General features: G+C 31.6%; 1 protein-coding gene across 3 annotated transcripts in view; it reads left to right on the plus strand.

Moving 5' to 3' along the window:
• Positions 1–21,830, plus strand: part of LOC113374830 (septin-7) — a 334,150-nt gene that overhangs the window by 284,551 nt on the left and 27,769 nt on the right. For all 3 annotated transcript variants that reach the window (XM_026614797.1, XM_026614796.1, XM_026614795.1), the window contains 4 exons: positions 9,605–9,893; positions 14,042–14,249; positions 14,500–14,963; positions 17,519–17,684. In XM_026614797.1, the coding sequence (XP_026470582.1) occupies positions 9,605–9,893; positions 14,042–14,249; positions 14,500–14,963; positions 17,519–17,684 (1,127 nt within the window). The remainder of the gene's footprint in view (positions 1–9,604; positions 9,894–14,041; positions 14,250–14,499; positions 14,964–17,518; positions 17,685–21,830) is intronic.

Below are 21,830 nucleotides of genomic sequence, written 5' to 3' on the forward strand. Positions count from 1 at the left end.
AATTCCAAAAATAAAAATCAAAATCAAACAATGATAACTGACCACATCCAAAGTCTCAATCATATTTTCAATTTTGATGTTGCCACAATTTTATTTCACGAGTCGAATACTTCGCAGAGACGCTTTTCAGAATCATGTTTCATACATCTTTATAAAAATAGCATAAACAAAAGAGTAGATATTTCTTCACTGTGTGAGAATTACCAAGTAGTTTTAAACAATGTTTTGAAATTCATACCTTTAAAATAATTTCCTATCCTGATTATACGTTTTAAATATTTTAATTTTAATTTTAATTAATTTTTTTGTTCTCTAATTTTTATCTCAATTCTACCAACTATGTCCACCCTCACAATTGTCAACTTTTTCGCTTTTACTATATGTACCCTCCTCGCGGGTCAAACCTTAAATTCTCTGGTCAGTTCGTGTGCTTTGTACCTAACTTTTAACACGTGGTGCGCACATTGGTGTACATTTAGGCTTCACTCTTGCATCGGAATGCGGAATAGCGAGATGTACTTTACAATTTCATAAAAAACTCATTCTATAATTTATATATTGTTCAATTTAAAGTGACAAGAATTGGTTTTATTGTGCATTGTGAACAATTATAATTATGAAATAATTAGGATTATTACAATTACATGTAAGTTCATACCATATCACTTTCTTATATATTAGTTTTAATTAATAATTTCTATCTGTGCTTTCAAACTAGAGTCCACTGAAGATGACACAAAACAATGTGTCGAAACGTATGGAAATAATAAAAATGTTTTAAAAGTCATACAAGTTTTTAATTGATGAATTGCCCTGAAGATTGAATCTCACATATCTCAACATCAAAATTATAAAAATTTAACATATTATATATATATATATATATATATATATATATTATATATTAGAGATGAGCTTATTATATCCGAAGCCGGATCGACTCGGATTTGACTCCGCTTCATGGTGGAGTTATATCCGCTAAACAGCTCCACGACTCCGACAATTTTGAAACCGAAATACTCGAAACAAATGTGTTCTATAGTACGCTGTTTATGTATCTAAGGATTTGTCGAATCCCATTAATTATTTGTAATAAAAATTTATGAATAATTATCAATAGAATAATTTTTCTAAAAAATTCACGAATAAATGATGGATTGTAAAATTTTTCGGTCGACCAGATGATCGACTCAGTGACTCGTATTTTTAGCAGTGTTGACCAAAGTAAAAACGCAAAACTTGAGAATCAAATTCAATTTAATGATTTCCTTTTGATGAGAAAATAATTGATTTTTATGATTAATTTTATATAAAAAATATGTAGTAAACTTTGTAATAAAAGCAAAACATAATACTTCTGCTTTAAAAATTTTTCTTCTGCTATTTCCATTTGAGAATTAATATTATATAGCGTAGTTCGATTAGCATATTATTACTTTTACACAATTATATTAGGTGCGCAACTAAGTTCTCGCTGTTTGTCAGTATATGGCTCTAGCAGTAAGGGTTGGTCGATTTTGACAAATCCAAAACGTCTTGAACCAAGCTTAGACATATGGCAAACAAACTGATGCTACACATAAGTGATTTAGTTTTCGCAATATATACTTCTGATCAAGTGAAAGTGTCCAATGTTATGCCAAACAATCGTCATTTGCGGGAAGTGTTGATTTTCTTCTTTCATTCGAAAAAAAAACGGCAGCTCAAGTGCATCAAGAACTACGAAAATGTTACTCTGAGTGAAACAACATGCCGTGATGCGTTTTGTCGCTTCAAAAACGGTACTTTGATGTTGACGACCGCTCTCGTGAAGGAGGGTCCAAAATCTACAAAGACGCTAAATTGAAGGCCTTTCTCGAAGAGAATTCGTGCCAAATTCAAGAAGAGCTTGCTTCAGAATTAGGAGTTACCCGTCAAGCCATTGCATGCGTTGGGGATTATTCAGAAGCAAGAAACTTGGGTTCCTTGTGAGTTGAAGCTATGAGACGTCGAGCGTCGTTTTTTCGCCTGTGAACCACTGCTCCAGTGGCGAGAAAGGAAGGGTTTTTTCATCGCATCGTGACAGGTGATAAAAATGAATACATTACAGCAATCCAAAGAGAAAAAAATCTCGGCTCGGCCGAATATTCACTGCGAATATTGTGGGACCAGGTCAGTGTTATTCATTATGAGCTGTTGAAACCGAGCGAAATCATCACTGGAGAACTGTATCGAACTCAATTGATGCAATTTAGCCGAACACTGCGCGAAAAACGGCCAGAATACGAGCAGAGTGATTTTACTGCATGCCAACGCACAGCTTCACGTTTTCAAGCCTGTTAAAACCTACTTGGGAACGCTCAAATGGCAATCCTACCCCACCCGCTATATTCCCCAGATATTTTATTGTCCGATTTTTACTTGTTCCGTTTGATGGCACATGGCCTGGCTGAGCAGCAGTTCAACTTATACGAAGACATCAGAAAATAACTTTATTCGTGGATAGCGTCAAAAGACTACGGCTTCTGACGTGTCTAGGGATGGGAAATAGTTTGAATGAATCAGATGTAATAGTTGTTTTTATAATAAACTTACATTTTCATCGAAAAACAGCGAGAACTTAGTTGCGCACCTAATATAATTGTGTAAAAGTAATAATATAATACTGAATATTTTTTACTGCTTAAATACTAATGATATCACTGATAAATTTTGTACTCTAAAGTGTTGTTATTTCAGGCTATGGAAAAACAAGATTAAATAAATGTATTTTGTTTCGTATATTTTTCGGTATGCATATTCCTGTTTGCCGTCATTTACGGCCAAAGATTGTCGTAGTTAGAAATATCACTATTACCCTTACTATTCAATAAATTATACATTAGAGCTATTCACACTTGAATACAATTTCATTGTTCTGTATCTTTAAAGTAACATTTTTGTATTTTTTGGGAAATACACAATGGTATTTATTTTGACTTTTATACCTAAAAAAGGTCATAAAACTGCCTGCGAGACAAGAAAGTGACCGCTTCCTTCCCAAAGCAAAAACGACAAAAACATTAAATGCCTGTACGAGTTAACAGATTTAATACCAGTTTAAGGAAGTCGGATATGACAAATCCTGTGAAACAACTCCACTCGGATTCACTCCGAGGGAGGAGTTGTATCGAAGTGATAACTCCGGAGTGAGTAACCCATCTCTAATATATATATATATATATATATATATATATATATATATATATATATATATATATATATAATATGGGCGGGTCGATTTGTATGGGTAACAAAAGGTCGCATAGGGACATATGATTTTCGTATACTAATGGTGACAGTAAGATACTTTGCCAAAGAAACCATATCTCTAAAATAAATTCTGATGTCCCGTGCATTCACCCAAAGATTGGGTCAAATTTTGAAATATCCTGTATTGGCTCATTTTGAGCGCCTCAATAATGTCCAAATGTATGACCGACCCCCAGTAACTTTGGACGGCCGATCTACCCATGCCCATGGTTCACCCCCTGGAACCTCCCTTTAGTGGTCCTCCATACAAAAGTTGCATCATTTTGGATACTTCAACATGACAAAAATCTGCGATTTATTTTTAATATAAAATTTATTTAATCATAACATATGTAAAATCTATGTAAAACTCATAAACTATTATTTGAAGATTTTTTTAGTTTCAAGTCTGGAAAATTTTGCACGTCTCTCTAATATCGTCGCAGGAAATAATAATAATAGAAACGCAGGACAAAATGCATTGGAAAAATTTAAACAAAGAATCTTAATAATTTTTTTTTTGAAAAAAAAAAATTCTTTGTGTGTGTATGAATTAATATCTAAATTTAAAAAAAAAAAAAAATTGCTGAGTAAAATACCAAAAACTTTGTATGGGAGCAATATTTATATTGTCGACCTCTAAGGGGAGGTCCCAGGGGGTGAACCATAGGCATGGATGGATCGGCCTTCCAAAGTTAGTTGGGGCTTGTTATACATTTGGACGTGAATATATAATAATATATCTAAATGGGTTAAAACAGAATTTTTCAAAATTGTATATTTACTGTGGAATTAGAGACAATGAATTCGATTAGCTTTCTAGACATCAGACTAATACGTACAAATGACCACCGACTAATTACTAACTGGTACCAGAAACCAACTAGCTCAGGACGATACATAAATTACCACTCGTACCACCCTCTTAAAATGAAAATAGCAACAATAATAAATTTAACAGACCACGCCATACATACTACTATCTGATAAAAAAATTCTGGGACACCAACATTGACTTGGTAATAAGCACACTAAGAAACAACTCATACCCTACAAACATAATTAACTCAATCATAAATAACAGACGCAGTTACATTCTCAACATACAAAACGACCTCATAGACCAGTGATTCCCAACCTTTTTTGGGCCCCGCCCCATCTTGAGGTTTATAAAAACGTTATGGCCCCCCCACACATTTTTGTTCTTGAAAAAATGTGAATGATAACTTTTAAGATGAAATCGCTATTAAACATTATAAGTGAAATTTCGGAATAAGCCAACAAACGGAAATTTCAAACTAATTTTATTACTGTTCTTTCAAAATTTGTTTAATGCAATACTTAAGCCAAAATTAAGATTTTATATTAGGTTCTAACTTACTAAACTTTTTGTACATTTGATTACATTTGGGCATTTGGTTTCAGTTTCTTCATAAAGCCATTTCTTAACGAATCTACTTAGCTAGTTGACATTTTCTTAACTCAGAACAAAATTATGATTTTTTTTTGTTAAATCTTTTTTAGTTATCAGATTGGCAACTAAGTAAGTGCGCATTTTTGTTAGAAAATCAAAGACAATTTTTGCGTGGAATTAAATAACTTTGTTCTGTATACCATTTTGATCGATGACCTTTTGTTATTTTCCAAGTAGCATCATTATCCCAAGTATATAAAACTTCTAGTTTTTATTAGCAAAAACTGTATTAGGCACAGTTTGACACCACCATATTTTTTTTTTAATTCAAGGGTTTTAAATCAGATGGTTTGTGATCAGGAATATTTGGTGGACGTGGAGAAAAATTTCAACCAATCCCCAATAATTTTTGAACATTGCCAAATTGTTTCTATTAGCCGAATCGATTATTGCTTTAATTAGGTTGTCCAAAACTTTAACTGGACAGCCAAAGCAGCATTGAGTGGAAAATCACCAGAATGACATTTTCAAAACCAATTTTAACATAGCTGCTTTTTAAGGCTTCGACACCATAAACAGCACCTATTCTTTGGGAGCATCGTTTTACCCTTTGCAGAAATAAAAACGCAAAATTTGACTAAAATGTTTGTTTTGATATTCCATCTTTCATCGCTCTACATAACCGTTCAAAAAAGTATTTTCTACTAATCGACAGCTAAATTTCTCACATACAATACTACCTCAACCTCAACAAACATGAAGAATCATTTGAAGCAATCTAAGAGTAAAAGCCGCACTTAGTGTCAACCTTGTACTATTTAAGGATACAATAAAAATTAGTTTGTTTTAAATTAATTCCATCTTTAGCCATAGTTACGAACAGTTAGTAAAAAAGTCACGTCATATTTATGATTTTTCCGCTTTAAAAGCCTTGTATAAAACTGTGTTCACATAAAGCTTTGCAATTAACTTTAGTATTTAAGGGGGTCTTCCTATGTGATGAGTTGAAAAAATCGATTTTTTTTTCTTTTCATATTTCGATAGATTACACCTTTAAAAATAACATATTAAAATTTCAAATCGATATCTCAAATAGTTTTTGAGTTACAGCCATTTAAAAAGTATGCATATAGTATATAGTACAACGATCATTTTATCTTTAAACGCGTTTTTCTCAAAACTGTGTTTTTCAAACTTGTCTCCATTGTATCTCAGAAACGGCTGGACCGAATTACTTGAAATTTACAGGGCACATTCAATATATTTAAACGCATGGAATGATCTATTATCAATCAAAAATTTCAAAACTTCGATTTTTTATAACAAAAAAACAAAAAAAAAAAGCGCCTAATTTGCAACTTTTATTTCAAATGTCTATAAAACATCCAATTTTTTTTGTATTCATTTGATTGTAGTTCATTCCGTGCTTTCAAGCCTACAAATTAAAACGCCGTTTATTTTTTTTTGGTCAGATAAGCCGATCAGCCGGAATCGTGGAGACAGAGGGAGCTCTTTTTTTTTGAGGAGGGGTGTTTAGAGCGCTGTAACTCTAGTTGGACTAAATTTTTTTAGCTGAAATTTTATATTTATACTGTCCAAATATGTGTTAATAAATGATAAAAAACTTGAAGCTCTAGCTATTTACTGGTCGTAAAAAAAAAATTCTAAAATATCCCTAAAAAACAGGCCGTCACATAGGAAGACCCCCTTAATATCACTTTTCTTGTGCATATTTCAAGTCGAGTCTTGTCACAGACCTTAAAGCACATATGCCAAGTAATCAGAAACTTGATTTACCTAATTTTTTGGTAATTTTCGTAAATTGAAATATAGAAGTTTAATATAATTATGAAGGGCTACTGGAATCGAAAGAATTGTTGCATTCCGCAACATTCTCTTTCATAATGTTTCTGTTAGTTTTATATAAAGTTTATTGCATATATCATTTTCAGATTATAATTAAGTTGTAATTTTATTATAAAGTAATGAGAAAAATTCAAATTCGAGCTAATCTTTTTTAAAAAGTCAAGTCAACCCGGCAGAAAAAACTCCGGCACCAGGAAAGCAAGGTTGATAACTAAAACCGTCCCGGTCAAACCGGGACACCTTATTATTCTAAATCTAAGAAGCATTTTTTTTGTTAAATATTTTAGCGATACTATAATACATTACATTAGAATCACCAAAATTTTCAAATTGCCCCTCTGAAATTACAAATTGGCCCCCGGTGGAGCGTGCGCTCCACGTTGGGAAACACCGTCTTAGACCATAAAAACCGCTTAGACTTGGAGTCATATACTGGTGTCATTTGCCTACCGTACGTAAAAGATTTATATTTCCCGTGGAAAAAACTATTTCAACAGTGTGGCATTTTGTTAGTATGTAATTGTGATACAACCCTTATATTAGTTCAATTTTTACACAAATCAAATCTAAATTTAATTTTGACCTCTCAGGAACTTGGTATATCAGATTAATTGCTCTAATTGTGGACTCTTTTATATTGGAGAAACTAGCCAAAACCTGAGTAAACGCCTTCATCAACATAAAAACAACTCAAAAAATCCGAAACAATTTAAGACAATGTCAACTGAGCATATTAAAAATTTAAACCATGATATAGATTTTTTTAACCCTAAAATTTTATATTTTGAAGAGAACACAATTAAAAGAAGATTTGCTGAGGGGTTGTTTTTGCAATTGCATAACGACAGGGTCATAAACAAACGCTTCGACAATACGGCCCTGAACGAAACAAACACGTGGTTTCTTAATAGCGTGTCAAAATTTCTTAAAAAAATGACAAGATCCCATCGCTTTTTAAATTTCCCGTAAAATTTGAACACATGCTAAAAACTGCTTTAAGAAAAAATGTGACATTTCTATCTTAAACTCCGAAGAGTAAATACATAGTTTCGACAACTTGTAAAGTTATCATGATTATTAGTGTTTTTACCATTTGTGATGTTACAAAATATATATCTTATCAATGTGCACATACTAATACCATTGAACCAATGGTTTCATATGCTATATTAGGATACAAAATTGTAAGTGTTCTATTATTATTATTGTTGTTTTTCCATGAAATTTCTTACATATAATTTATTTAGTTTCAATTTTTATAGTTAATTTGATTACCACTGAATGATGGCTAAGATGCTAGCCGAAACGTCATACTATTTCTATTGATGTTACTCCCGAATTTAAACTCAAATTAAACATATATATCAACATGAAATTCAAGACTATTCATATATATATATAAATATATATATATATATATATATATATACATTGATTTATGTTTGTCTTCCGAACATTCCTGTATCATTATTAAACATTCGAATAACAATAGTAACACTACGTGACAGTATTTTTTTCTGAGATGTTATGATGGTTTTTAAGGGGGGCGATACATGTAACAAGAAAAAAAAAATCGATTTTTTTTTTTTTCATAAATCGTTACAATAACATCTCAAAAATATGCCTGTAAATATTCAAAACAAAATTATCATTATTTATACAATAAAAACTCATTTAAGTGCCACGCCTCAACTCGACGCTTGAGTGCTATTGTACTCTTATCTGTTTCTGTGTCAAAACTTTAAACGCGTTTTTCTCAAAACGACGTTTTTGAAATTTGCGGGCGTGATAACTCAAAAAGTTCTCAACCGATTCCAATGAAATTTTGCACACATCTACTTTACAGTAATAGCTTCTAGTTAAACCTCAAACATTCCAAAAAATGTTTCAAAAATTAACCCTTTTACCAAAAAAACCATTGAAAAAAAGGTGAAAAATCGAACTTTTTTTTTCTAAGGTGTGCCAATTTACGATTTTGTGACTTTTTTAATTTTTTTTTGGTTTAACTAGAAGATATATGTTTTATGAACACGTACAAACTAATTTTTTTAAATTCAGATCACCGTACGAAAAGTGAGAACGCCCGCAAATTGATGGCGTTTTCCGAGAGGGTCTTAGCAGATTTATTTTTACGGCAGCCATTTAAAAAAAATAAATTAAAAAAAAAATTTTTTTGTGTATTTTAATATATAATAAATAACCCTAAAAAAGTTCAAAAAGATTCAATCATTCCTTCCCAGTTTAAAAAGTCCTCAAAAAATGGTAAAAATTAAGGCGATTACATGTATCGCCCCCCTTAAGTGATTCCGAGAAAAGTAACAAAACTTTTCCAACAACTCCGGTTATTGAGATACAGCAACGTGCTAGTTTTTTCTCAAATTGCAATAAAAAATTACATAGATTTTATTTTATGCCTTCAGAAGATGTCCACCTGTTAAATTATTTGTTTACCTGACTGCTAGTCTACTTACATAACTGTGCACCAGTCTTCCTATTTATTTATCTACCTGCTTACATGCCCACTTTACTACTTGTCTGTCTGCGATTCTATCGATCGCCGTATTTCTATTTTCCACCAATCTACCTGTCTACTTGGCTACTTGTTTATCGTTCCTCTCTTTCTACTTGCTTACCTATCTATATACTTGCCTACTTTTCATAGTTTTCTCTGTCTACCTGCCTACCTGTTTACCTGTGTATCAATAATTATATTCGTATATAAGTAAATAACAATAATTTTGAATAATCATTATTGGTCATTAAATGTCATATTTTTAACTTTTTTACTGCAATCCAGAAACCGCTGGAATAATATATTAATAATAGAAAAATATTAGTAATTGAAAACCAAAACTGGTTTTCCTGATATTTTGATCTTTCATTCATATGACTATTTTTTTGTCAAAAAGTAGGTTTTTTGACATAATGTAGCGATATAAATAAATATGTCATTAATAAGGGTAAGCAATTTTTTATTTTAAAAATTTGTTTTTGACTTTATATGTTTTAAGTATTTTATATTTATTGCTAAATTTTTTTACTTTCCATTCACAGGAGAACCAAGACTCGAACCGAATGAACAATTCATCTTCCGCTCACCGTCTTCCTCTTTCGCAACATCATCATGGACCGAGCGGAGATCATCTGCCAAATAATAGCACCACTCAAAATGATACCAAACTTCCACTCCATACAAAGCCAGATCCTCCTGTACGCCAAGACACCCTAAGGGAAAAACCAAAGCCAAAAGAATTGGATGGATATGTAGGTTTCGCAAATCTTCCAAACCAAGTGTATCGCAAGGCTGTCAAGAAAGGATTTGAATTTACATTGATGGTTGTAGGTAAGAAAGTGACCGTTGAAGTAAATGCGACTTAAAAAACGATCTGTAAGATCTATGGTTTACGCTATAACTCGAATGATTTTAGTTTTGAATCTGATTTCAGTTGTTTCAGAAATGTTTTATTTGTTTGATTGCTTTATACAACTTATGTCCAATTTAGTTCTTTTTTAACTCCTCGTAGGGTAAGTTATAGTAATCGCAAAAAATCGAAAATGAAGATTTTTATATATCTTTACGTTTCAGAGGTTTTTGAACATTTTGGCATACCTTAGAAAAAATGGATGTATGTGTGTGTGTGCGTGTGTGTGTGTGTGCGGATACAAATTTCGTCGACGATTTCGGGAACACGGTTCAACCGATTTCGATTATTCAAAGAGCATTCGATTGCTGTTGATAAGGAGACGTGCTGATTAGTTTTTGGCATGGGCAGGTCTAGCCGTTTCGAAGATACGGGGCAAAAAGTGCCACAAATGGTAACTCCGTTTTTAAGGGAACGGAGCGTCCTATTTTAATATTTGAAAAAGAATTTTACTTATATTGACAAGATGAAGAATTGATCAAATTTTTATGAAGACAGGTCTAGCGGTTTCGGAGTTCTAGTGGAAAAAGTAAAAAACAAGAAGCCATTTGGCGGTCAAAAATGATCATTTGACATATGCACATCAAATTATCAGATATTTTATAAAGATTTTAACAATAAGTATACATTTTGTTTACATTCCTATCAGTTCCGTACCAATGTTTATCCGTTCGACGGCGACGCGGCGATTACGCGCTTCGATATTTCGTCTTTATGCAAGTATGCAGTAAAATAAAGAAAACGTTTTTTTACCGGAAAGTCTTTTTTTTCGAAACAGTAAATTTTTATCGAAAATTTATAGTTTCTCAAAAATCTAATTTTTTGAAAGTAATTTTTTTTCAAAAAAAAAAAATTGCTACGGGAAGTTACAGCAATTTGCCTTAAGGGACGATGCCATGCGCCCCACTAATTTTTCTTTGCGTTTCAAAGGGTTCTGAACATTTTGGCATACCTTGGAAAAAATGGATGTATGTGTGTGTGTGTGTGTTATGTATGTGCGGATACAATTTTTTGTCGAAGATTTCGAGAACACGGATCAACCAATTTGAATGATTCAAAAAACATTCGATTCCTACCCATAAGACGTGCTGACTAGTTTTTGGCAAAAGCAGGTTCAGCCGTTCCGAAGATACGGCGCAAAAAGTGCCAAAAATGAAAAATCAATTTTTGAGAGAACCGAGTGTCCGATTAGAATGATTCAAAAAACATTTTATTTGTATTGATAAACTAAAGAACTGATGATATTTTTGGGAAGGCAGGTCTAGCGGTTTCGGAGATCTAATAAAAAAAGTGAAAAAAGTCATTTGGCGGACATGGTCATTAGACATATGCAATCAAATTTTCACATATTTTCTAGAAATTTTAATAGGAACAAATTTTATTTACTTTTTTATGGGTTCCGTACCAATGATTATCCGTTTAACTATGACGCAGCACCCACGCGCTTCAATATTTCGTTTCTACACAGCTAACGTATCGCGATTGCTTTGAAACAAAGTTCAAATTTCCAAAATATTTCAAAGTATAAAAAAGAGTTTTTAAAATCTCAGTAATCGATTTTTTCAGAGTTCTAAAGAAAATTGAATCTTTTTCAAAATTTTAAATTTGGTACGGGAAGTTCCAGCAATTTGCCTTGAGGCACGATGCCATGCACCACTAGTTCACTTCATAACCGTAATCACTAGAGTTCTTTCTTCTCTCACTTCCTTCAGGACTTTGTCACTTGTAATTTTGTCAGACAATTTTATCCTTTCAGTTATTCTCCAACACCACGTTTTGCAAATCTTCAGGTTGTTGTTATGCAGTAGAGATCAGATTTCTGGTTTATACAGAACCATGCTCTGACAACCAAACTTTTCGTACCGTAGACTCTTTGCGTTTTAAAGGTTTCTAGACATTTTGGCATACTTTAGAAAAAAATGTTTGTATGTGTGAGTGTGTTTTTGTGCGGATACAATTTTTTGCGCATCGAAAAGCATTTTATTTGTATTGACGAAATGAAGAATTGATTAAATTTTTGGAAAGGTAGGTCTAGCGGTTTCGGACATCCAATAAAAAAAGTACAAAAAATGCTCTTTGGCGATCAAAAATGATCACTAGACATATGCACACATTACCAGATATTTTATAGAGATTTTAATAATAAGTATGAATTACCGGAATACCGGAATGAAAGTATGACTCTGTGCTTACCGGCTTCGGTATTTAATCATGGACGAAAAATTGTATCCACACAAAAAACATAAACGTAAAGATTAAGATAAATTTTCATTTCTGATTGCCGATGCCGATTTCCTTGTTGATATCGGTACGCATACAACGTTGATATCGATACGCATACAACGTTGATGCCGGTACACATACAACGACAGATCTCTATTCACATACACGACGACTAATCACAATTGACCCATATAGAAATGATCTCATCGAGAGCGAATGACGATAGTTCGGGCGTTATGGACTTCCGTTGCATTTCTCCTGATTTACACTCTAGTCGCGCCTAAAGAAGTTTTACTTAAAAAATTGTTCGCTTTGAAGACATTGGTGAATTGCGTACAACGATTTACGGAATTATGTCAGGAGCTAACTTTTGTCACGGAATTTGTGGTTCAGTGAAATACCGATTCTAACTCTACATGAAATTTTAAGATGCAAAATAATGTTTTATAATTATATTATTATTTAATTTACATGGTAGTAAATACGAATAAAAAGTGAAAATCAAAAGAGCGCGTGTACCGTTCACACGACGCGATTGAAGAAAAACTGTTTTGCTGTTGTATGGATTGCAATTAAGTTAAAAACATGGCATCTTGCCTTAAGGCAAATTGCTGGAACTTCCCGTACCGTAATTAAAAATTCAAGGAATAAAAATTAACAATAATTGCTTTAAATAATTTCAAATAGATTATTATAAATACATACTGTAAATTAATAAGTGCATATTATGTGTATGTTTACAAGAAATTTGTTCATTTTTTTAAAATTTTTTTTATATTTTTGAAAATTTGAAAAAAAAAATTTAAATATGGATTGTCTTGGAATTTTTGAAAAAAATCTTTTTTTTTATTTTTGAGAATTTGAAAATTATTGAAAATATCCGATTTTTTTTTTTGAGATTTTCGAAATATTCTCAAATCTTTGTAAGAAATCGTTTTTTCTTAAAATTTGATATTTTTCGAAATTTTTTGAAATTTCGTTTTTTTTTTGAAAATGATAAAACATTTTAAAAATTTGTTTTTTGAAACTTAAATTTCTTTTGAAAATTTAGATTTTTTTTTTTGAAAATTTTCAAAACTACGAAATTTTTTGTAAAACCATTTTTTGCACACCGTCTACACAAGCAAAATGTTTTTCGAATTATTCAAATCGAAGCGTCCGATTTGAATAATTCAAAAAACATTTTGTTCTCTCAAAGACTGAATTTCAATTTTTGGCTCCTTTTGCCCCGTATCTTCGAAACGGCAAGACCTGCCTATGCCTAAAATCTAATCAGCACGTCTTCTTATCAATATGAATCGAATGTTTTCCAAATTATTCAAATCTGTTATTTCATACTGTCGAAAATGTCGAGGACATTCGTTTGAACCATATACTTGAATATTAAAATTAAAAATCTTGGTACGGAACCAAAAAATTGACACAAAATGTAAACACATTATTAAAATCTCTATAAAATATCTAATAATTTGATATGCATATGTACAATGAACATTTTTGATCGCCAAATGACATTTTTTAAACTTATTTTTATTGAGAGTCCACAACCGCTGGACCTGCTTTTCCAAAAATTTGAACAGCCCTTCGTTTAGTCAATATAAATAAAATGTTTTTTGAATTAGTCAAAACGAACTATGGCTCCTACATATACGCATATTTTTTTCTTAAGGTATGTAATAATACCCAGAATTGAGTATTTAACTCAATTTCGAGATGTATATAACGATAATATAGCAGCACTAATGCTTTACACTATATTAACAAGAGCCACGTATGCAACATCATCTGTTCAATGAAAGAAAATATGTAATATTTTACGTCTAAATCTAACTAATATTTTCTTTAGGTGAATCAGGTCTCGGTAAGTCTACCTTGATCAATTCAATGTTCCTGTCGGATGTATACAGCCCGGATCATCCAGGACCATCTCAAAGGTTGAAAAAAACAGTGGCCGTTGAAACGAGTCGTGTCCTTTTAAAAGAAAACGGTGTCAATCTAACACTTACGGTCGTTGACACACCGGGATTTGGAGATGCTGTGGACAATAGCAAATGGTAAGGAAATTGAAAGTGAGTTCAATATTATATGTAAGAGACTCAACTTTCAAGATTTTTGTATATTTGAGTTTTCATGGTGGTTAATAATAATTAAAATTATATTTCTTTAAAAAGAAATATGTTAATATTTCTATTCTTTGCAGACAAACATCTTATTAAATTAATAAATTAGTATTTCAATTCAATGTGTATGTAGTGCTATCAATTGCAGTACCAGTATGTGGTAATATTATTTAATATTTTTCAGTTGGGTACCAATAATTGACTTCGTTGAATCGCGCTACGAGGAATTCTTAAATGCCGAATCTCGCGTCACACGTCGATCTCTTCCTGACGGTCGTGTTCACTGTTGCCTCTACTTTGTAGCACCTACCGGTCATGGTTTGAAACCATTGGACGTGGAGTTTATGCAACGCTTGGGGGACAAAGTTAACATTGTTCCTGTGATTGCAAAAGCCGACACAATGACTCCAGAAGAATGTGCTCAGTTCAAGAAACAAATATTGAATGAGATCGCGAGGCACAAAATAAAGATCTACGAATTCCCAGATTGCGACGAGAAAGATGGAGGCGGACAAGAGGATGAGGCAGAAATTAAATTATTGAAGCAGATGAGGTCGAAAGTTCCATTTGCCGTTGTTGGCGCCAATGCTATTATGGTTGACGGTAAAGAGGTTCGAGGCAGAAAGTATCCTTGGGGAGTTGTTGAAAGTGAGTAAAAATACATATAGAGGGTGTCGCAGAACTCCAAGTCAAGCCGAAACGGTAATAGAATTGACCGTAACTACCATAGAAAAAATTAGAAATTGGTGGTGTATGGCATCATGTCTTAAGTGGTAAAATGCTGGATTTTCTCGTACCGTAATGAAATAATCGAAGAATATTGAACTAATGGGGCGCATGATATCGTGCCTTAAGGCAAATTGCTGGAACTTCCATTACCAATTTTTTTTTTAAAAATTAAAAAAAAAATTTTTCAAAAAAAAAAGGATTAACATTTTTGAAAAAAAATTACTTTGAAAAAATTAGATTTTTGAGAAACTATAAATTTTTGAAAAAAAAAATTTGGAAAAAAGATTTTTGAAAAAAAATGTTTTCTTTATTTTGAAATATTTTGGAAGTTGTGAATTTTCAAAGCAATCGTACTGCTTTAACTACATAGAGATGAAATATCGAAGCGCGTAAGCGCCGCGTCGCTGTCTAACGGATAAACATTGGAACAGAACTTATAGGAATGTAAACAAAATTTATACTTATTGTTAAAATCTCTATAAAATATCTGATAATATTGTGTGCATATGTCTAATGATCATTTTTGACCGCCAAATGGCATTTTTTTACTTTTTTCACTAGATCTTCAAAACCTTCATGAAAATTTAATCAGTTGTTCATCTTGTCAATACAAGTAAAATGTTTTTTGAATTATTAAAATCGTACACTCCGTTCTCTTAAAAACTGAGTTACAGTTTGTGGTACTTTTTGCCCCGTATCTTCAAAACGGCTAGACCTGCCTATGCGAAAAACTAATCAGCACGTCTCCTTATCAACAGCAATCGAATGTTTTTTTGAATAATTGAAATCGGTTGAACTGTGTTCGCGAAATCGTCGATGAAAATTTGTATCCGCACACACACACACACGCACACATACACATACATTCATTTTTTCTAAGGTATTCCAAAATGTTCAGAAACCTCTGAAACATAGAGATATATAAAAATTTTCATTTTCGATTTTTTTTGCTATTACTATAACTTACCCTACGGGAAGTTGAAAATTATTTCAAATATATTATAAATACTGTAACATTTATAATCTTTATTTTATAGACAAAATATGAGAGCTTATAAATTGGACGATGATGTTTATATAAGTTTACGTGCAACGTAAATAAACAAAACAAAAAAAAATGCTACGTTCTCCTAAAAACTGCCATTTTTTTGCACATTTAGCTTCGTATCACCAAAACAGCCAGAAACCACGTCTTTCCATAATTACGACTTGAATGCTTTTGAATCATTTAATTTGGATGCTCTGTACTCTAAAAAACTAGCTTTATATTTTATTTGCTCCATATCTCCGAAACGGCTGGACCTGTCTTTGCTAAAAACTAATCGGCACATTTCACCATCAGAGCATTTTTTGAATTATTCAAATCGGTTGATACGTACGCTCGAAATCATCGAAGAAAAACTATATCCACGCGTACACACACACACATATCCATTGTTTCTAAGGTATGCAAAATGTTCAGAAACTTTGAAACTAGGCTTGCAACGAATACCGAATATTCGGCAACTACTCGGCAGGTTTTTGGCGCCTGAGCTCATTTGTATTAATGTAATTACTTTCAGCAATTGTTATATTACTAACACACTACATCTTTAATCAAGTTTTATACCTAGACTTGCAACCACTATTCGGCTACTCTTTTTTTTTTCAGAAAATTTGGCACCATTTACACTACTCGGCCAAATACCGTATTCTTGAATACCACATGTGATAAAGTAATAAATGGTAAAATCATTGAAAAAGCGATTCTTTACTTATATCCAATTATTTCTTTCATAATCATTTAATATTTTCTTTTATAAACTCAATATTAGTTTTTATATATTAGGGATGCTAATCATAATGAAATAAATAAGAAATGATCAAAAATATTGTTTGTATGTTTCGCGATAAAGAGACAATTTTTGCTTTATTTGGAAATGCTTAGATCGAATATAATGAATGACTTTATTGTATAGATACAACACATGCGTGTAATCATTGAATGATTCATATTGAATAATATAAACATGTAACAATAAAGTAGTGTTCATTTATAATCTCAAAAGTCGATGAAGTTTAAATTATTCTATATACAATAACGAAATCATTTCTTCATACGATATTATGTAAACTAAACATTTCCAAATATACAGATCCATCTCGAGCTCCTTATTGCATAAAAGATAAAACACCAACATTGCTGCCGCTGTGCGGCGGCGGCGCCTTTAATTTTAACTATTCGGTTTTCGGCCGAATATTAATAAAGGTGCCGAATATTCTGAATACCGAATAGTAAACAAATATTCGGTGCACGCCTATTTTAAACTCAAAGATATGCAAAAAATTTCAATTTCGTTTTTTGGACGATTACAATAACTTACTCTATGGGATAGTTACTATCTATACTATCACCCCGTTTCGGCTTGATGTTGAGTTTTGGGACAACCTGTATAAAATAACATATAATAAAATTAAAAAAAATATTTTTTTAGTGGAGAATATGGAACACTGTGATTTCATTGCTTTGCGCAACATGGTAATCAGAACACATCTTCAGGACTTGAAAGATGTCACGAATAGCGTTCACTATGAGAATTACAGATGTCGAAAATTGGCAGGTTTAGGATCTGATGGAAAACCATCACGCATATCAAATAAGTAAGTTTTATACGAGTAGATTTATTTTATATTTATTTAATAATACAGTCTATATCAGTGTATGGATTAAAGGATTTAGTCATGTTTTTCTTCAGATTGGGTCTCAGCCTAGTATATACATGATTTTGATGCCATTTCATAGCTTTTCATCGAAAAAGTCAGATATACAAATTTTCAACTCCCTAGCTCATCATTTGGCCAAGATATATTTGAAATTATGTGATAGTGGCCCCTCTTTTCAAGATCACTTTTTGTCACAACAGTCACATCACCAAACAAATAAGGTGATTTTATTACTTTACAGTGGTGTGGACTATATTATTAATAACAAATAATTATTTGTTACTCCATGAAAGAGTGAAATTAGTTGTTTGTTTTGAATTCTCTGATAGTGCGGTTGTTTGTACTAATTTTTAATTAACATTGTTAGGAAGACTATATTTCTTATGGTATCCAAAATTTAGTTTTAGTTCAGGTAGTAGAACACATTCAAAAGTTGTAAATTCTCAGTAAGGAATTTATATTTTGAATATTTGTATATTTGTGTATGTGTATAATATAAATAAATATATTAACAACACATAACTTGTAAATAATTAATAAATGGAATAAAGCACTAAGTGTCAGTGATTACAATTTTATAAAATAGTTTTAGAAATTAAATAAACGAGATGTAGCTCATCATACGAGGCAAGTTTTCAACCTAATACTTACAAACCAAATATTTTGTGTCCAATAAACAAATTTCAAAATACTTTTCATTCTCTTTCAAAAATTTACGTCCTTATAATCCCAAACTTTATAGCCTCCCTAAAATCCATAAACAAGATGTTCCTTTTAGACCCATAGTCACTGTCATAAATTTCCTCTGTCCAAAATTTCAAAATCTCTAAGCAATATACTTTCCACTACAACTGTTCAGTCCCCTCATTTCATCAAATATTCATTTGAATACCTCATGATACTTTATTAGTGAGTCTAGATGTTGTTTCCTTATTCACCAACTTCCCCTTACAATTAATGTTATATTCTATAACAGATAGATGGGATGAAACTTCTTGTCACACTACACTTACTTTACACTGGTTTTTGGAACCTGTCAAGTTTATATTCACGAACACTTACTTTGAATTTGATGACCAATTTCACCTTCCAATTTTTGACACCCTCATCGACTGTTCTATTTCCCCAGCTCTAGCCGAATTATTGTCACAAGACTTAGAAATCGGAGTTTTTAATTCCATCAACCTAGAAGCTTACTCCTGTTACAGATATGTTGATGACTATTACTTGTATCCCCTCTTTCAATTCTTCCAACAAACATATACAGTTCACTTTTGAAAAAGATCTAGATAACTCCATTAGCTTTTTAGACGTCAGAATTACTAAAAACGTAGATAATCACATTCTCACTAACTGGTACCAGAAACCTACTTGGTCATGTAGGTATCTATATTTTCACTCTTACCAATCCTCTATTATGAAAATAGGAACTATCGTTAATCTAGTAGACGATGCTATCCTTCTTTCTGAACAATTTTGAACCTTCAACTTAGATTTAATTTTCAAAACTCTCATGCACAACTCCTATTCCCTACATCTAATAAAATCCGTCACAAACAAAAGACCTACAATTTTAAGGAACAAAATTATTAACCCCAACCTGATCTTAGCTTCCACAAAGAATAATGATTTTGAAGGTACAATTTGCCTTTCTAACATTAAAGAATTTTATCCTTTGTAGAAATAACTTTTTTATAACGCTAATCTACGATTAGTATGTAACATCAATTTAACGCTTAATTCTCTTTTCTCAAATTTGAAGTCGCGCACTAGTTTGGAAGGAGTATCCAAATCCAATTCACTTATATTGGCGAAACAGGACAGAATATTATTAAACGTTTAAAACAAGACGACATTAATTCGAAAAACAAAAATCAAGGGATGATCACTGAACATTTGAAACTAAACAACCATACTTTCAATTTTTATGACGCAAAGGTTCTTTATCACGAGTCGAAAGTCTCACAAAGACGCTTTGCGGAATCGGCTTTTGTTTTTTTTTTGGACAAACAGTATTAATAAACGTAATGATACAAGCTTACACTGCCAAAACTATCAATATGTTCTAAATAATGTTTCCAAATTTGTATCGAACACCTAACGCCGCGCTATACTATCACACACACTAGTACATGTCGCTGTATCCTTATATTGCAAACACGTATCGAGTTTTTTTCAAAAAATTTTGCTTCGCACATTTACAACTTAAACAGAAATTAAACTTGCCCCGGACGAGCTACATTCTGTTTATTTAATTTCTAAATATATTTTATAAAATAGTAATCACTGACACTTAATGCTTTATTCCAATTATTAATTATTTACAAGTTATGTGTTTTTAATATGTATAAGTGTTAATCTAAGAATTTCAAGATTTAGATATATATAGTCCACCATTTTAGTTATTTTTTTTTCCTTTCTTATTTTAATAACTTTCCGTAGGGTAAGTTATTGTAATCGTCCTAAAATCGAAACTGAAAGATTTTCCAATTCTTCGCGTTTTGAAGGTTTGTGTACATTTTAGCATACTCCAGAAAAAATGGATGTGTGTATGTGTATGTATGGATACAATTTTTCGTCCACCTTTTCGGATGCACAGATTAACCGATTTGAATGGTTCAAAAAACATTCGATTCCTATTGATAGGAAGATGTGCTGATTAGTTTTGGCAAAGGCATGTCCAGCCGTTCCGGAGATAGGGAGCAAAGAGTGCAGAGAATAGAAATCGAGTTCTTGAGAGAACGGAGCATCCGATTTGAATGATCTAAAAAATATGCAATTTGTACTGACGGAGAGAAGTGGTGTTGTATATCTGTATGATGTATGTGATTTCTTCATATAGACGCAAGGAGTGTGTTGTTCGTCTTTGAAATTGAGAAACGACTTACATGGATTTTTTATAAGAGCGAGTGAGTACGCGCTCAGGCTTTTCTTAACATTTGACTGCGTTCTACGCATAAGAAAATTGAATAGCGTTTCTAACAGTGTTAATTAAAAATTAGTCCAACAACCGCACTATCCGAAAATTCAAAACAAAAAATTATTTTCACATTTTTATGCACTAACACATAATTATTTAACCATATTTGTTATTAATATAATCCACGCCGACGTGAATAGAATCGTTTTATTTGTTTGTAGATATCTTTTACAGTTGTGACAAAAAGTTTCTCTGAAAACAGAGGCAAAGTATATTTTCAATGATATGATGAGCTTGGGTGTTGAAAATTGCTATATCTATTTTTTTTCGAAAAAAGCTTTAAACTACCGAGCCAATTATGTATAGAAACGAGACGAAACCCTTTAACTTTGTCAATTTGCAATATAAATATCACTTATACTTAAAATAGTTTTGATTTAGTTTTATATCAAGAGGTCAAAGATGTCAATTTTGTCAATTAAATGTAATTATAAGAGGATATTATATTAATTTAGGAGAGTGAGTTTTTTAAGGGGAGTAATAGTTTTAGTTGATACTACGATACATTATATCAAGAATTAATCTCTTATGAAGATTTTATTATAATTATTATTTTTATATCTATTTTATTACAATTTTATTATGTTTGGTTGATGAAGTTCATCTTATCTTAAATAATTTATATTCATCATACTCATCCTTATTTATTTTATTATAAATACTTAATTATTTTACTGAAAGTAACTTTTTTTATCAACCGATGTTTTTGATATTTTGCTTGGGCGTGCAAAAATGGTGTAATTGAAATATGTTACATAGTTTTTTTTTAAATCCTAATCTAATATAAAAATAGTGAATACTTGGAACTAACTTAAAATAAATCTTTAGTTTATGCCCACCAGGAATCATGAATAGTTTCATGACAGTTTGGTAAGTTCTTCTTGCTAAGTAGCTAGCAACAAATTATCATGCAAACAATTATTTAATGTTTATATTTGATGTTATAATCATTTTATTGTACTTCAAATAAGCAACAATTTAATTATTGAGATATGTAATGTTCTTGATTGATTTTTTTATTATGAAACTAATTAATACTAAAGTATAATAATTGAATGAAAAGGCCAATTAATTCTATGAATCAGCAAAACATTGTTTGTTTA

This window comes from Ctenocephalides felis, unplaced genomic scaffold (assembly GCF_003426905.1).
Source record: "Ctenocephalides felis isolate EL2017-DRISC unplaced genomic scaffold, ASM342690v1 CF-g0.4_SCAFFOLD_01886, whole genome shotgun sequence".
In the NCBI taxonomy this organism is placed as follows: domain Eukaryota; kingdom Metazoa; phylum Arthropoda; class Insecta; order Siphonaptera; family Pulicidae; genus Ctenocephalides; species Ctenocephalides felis.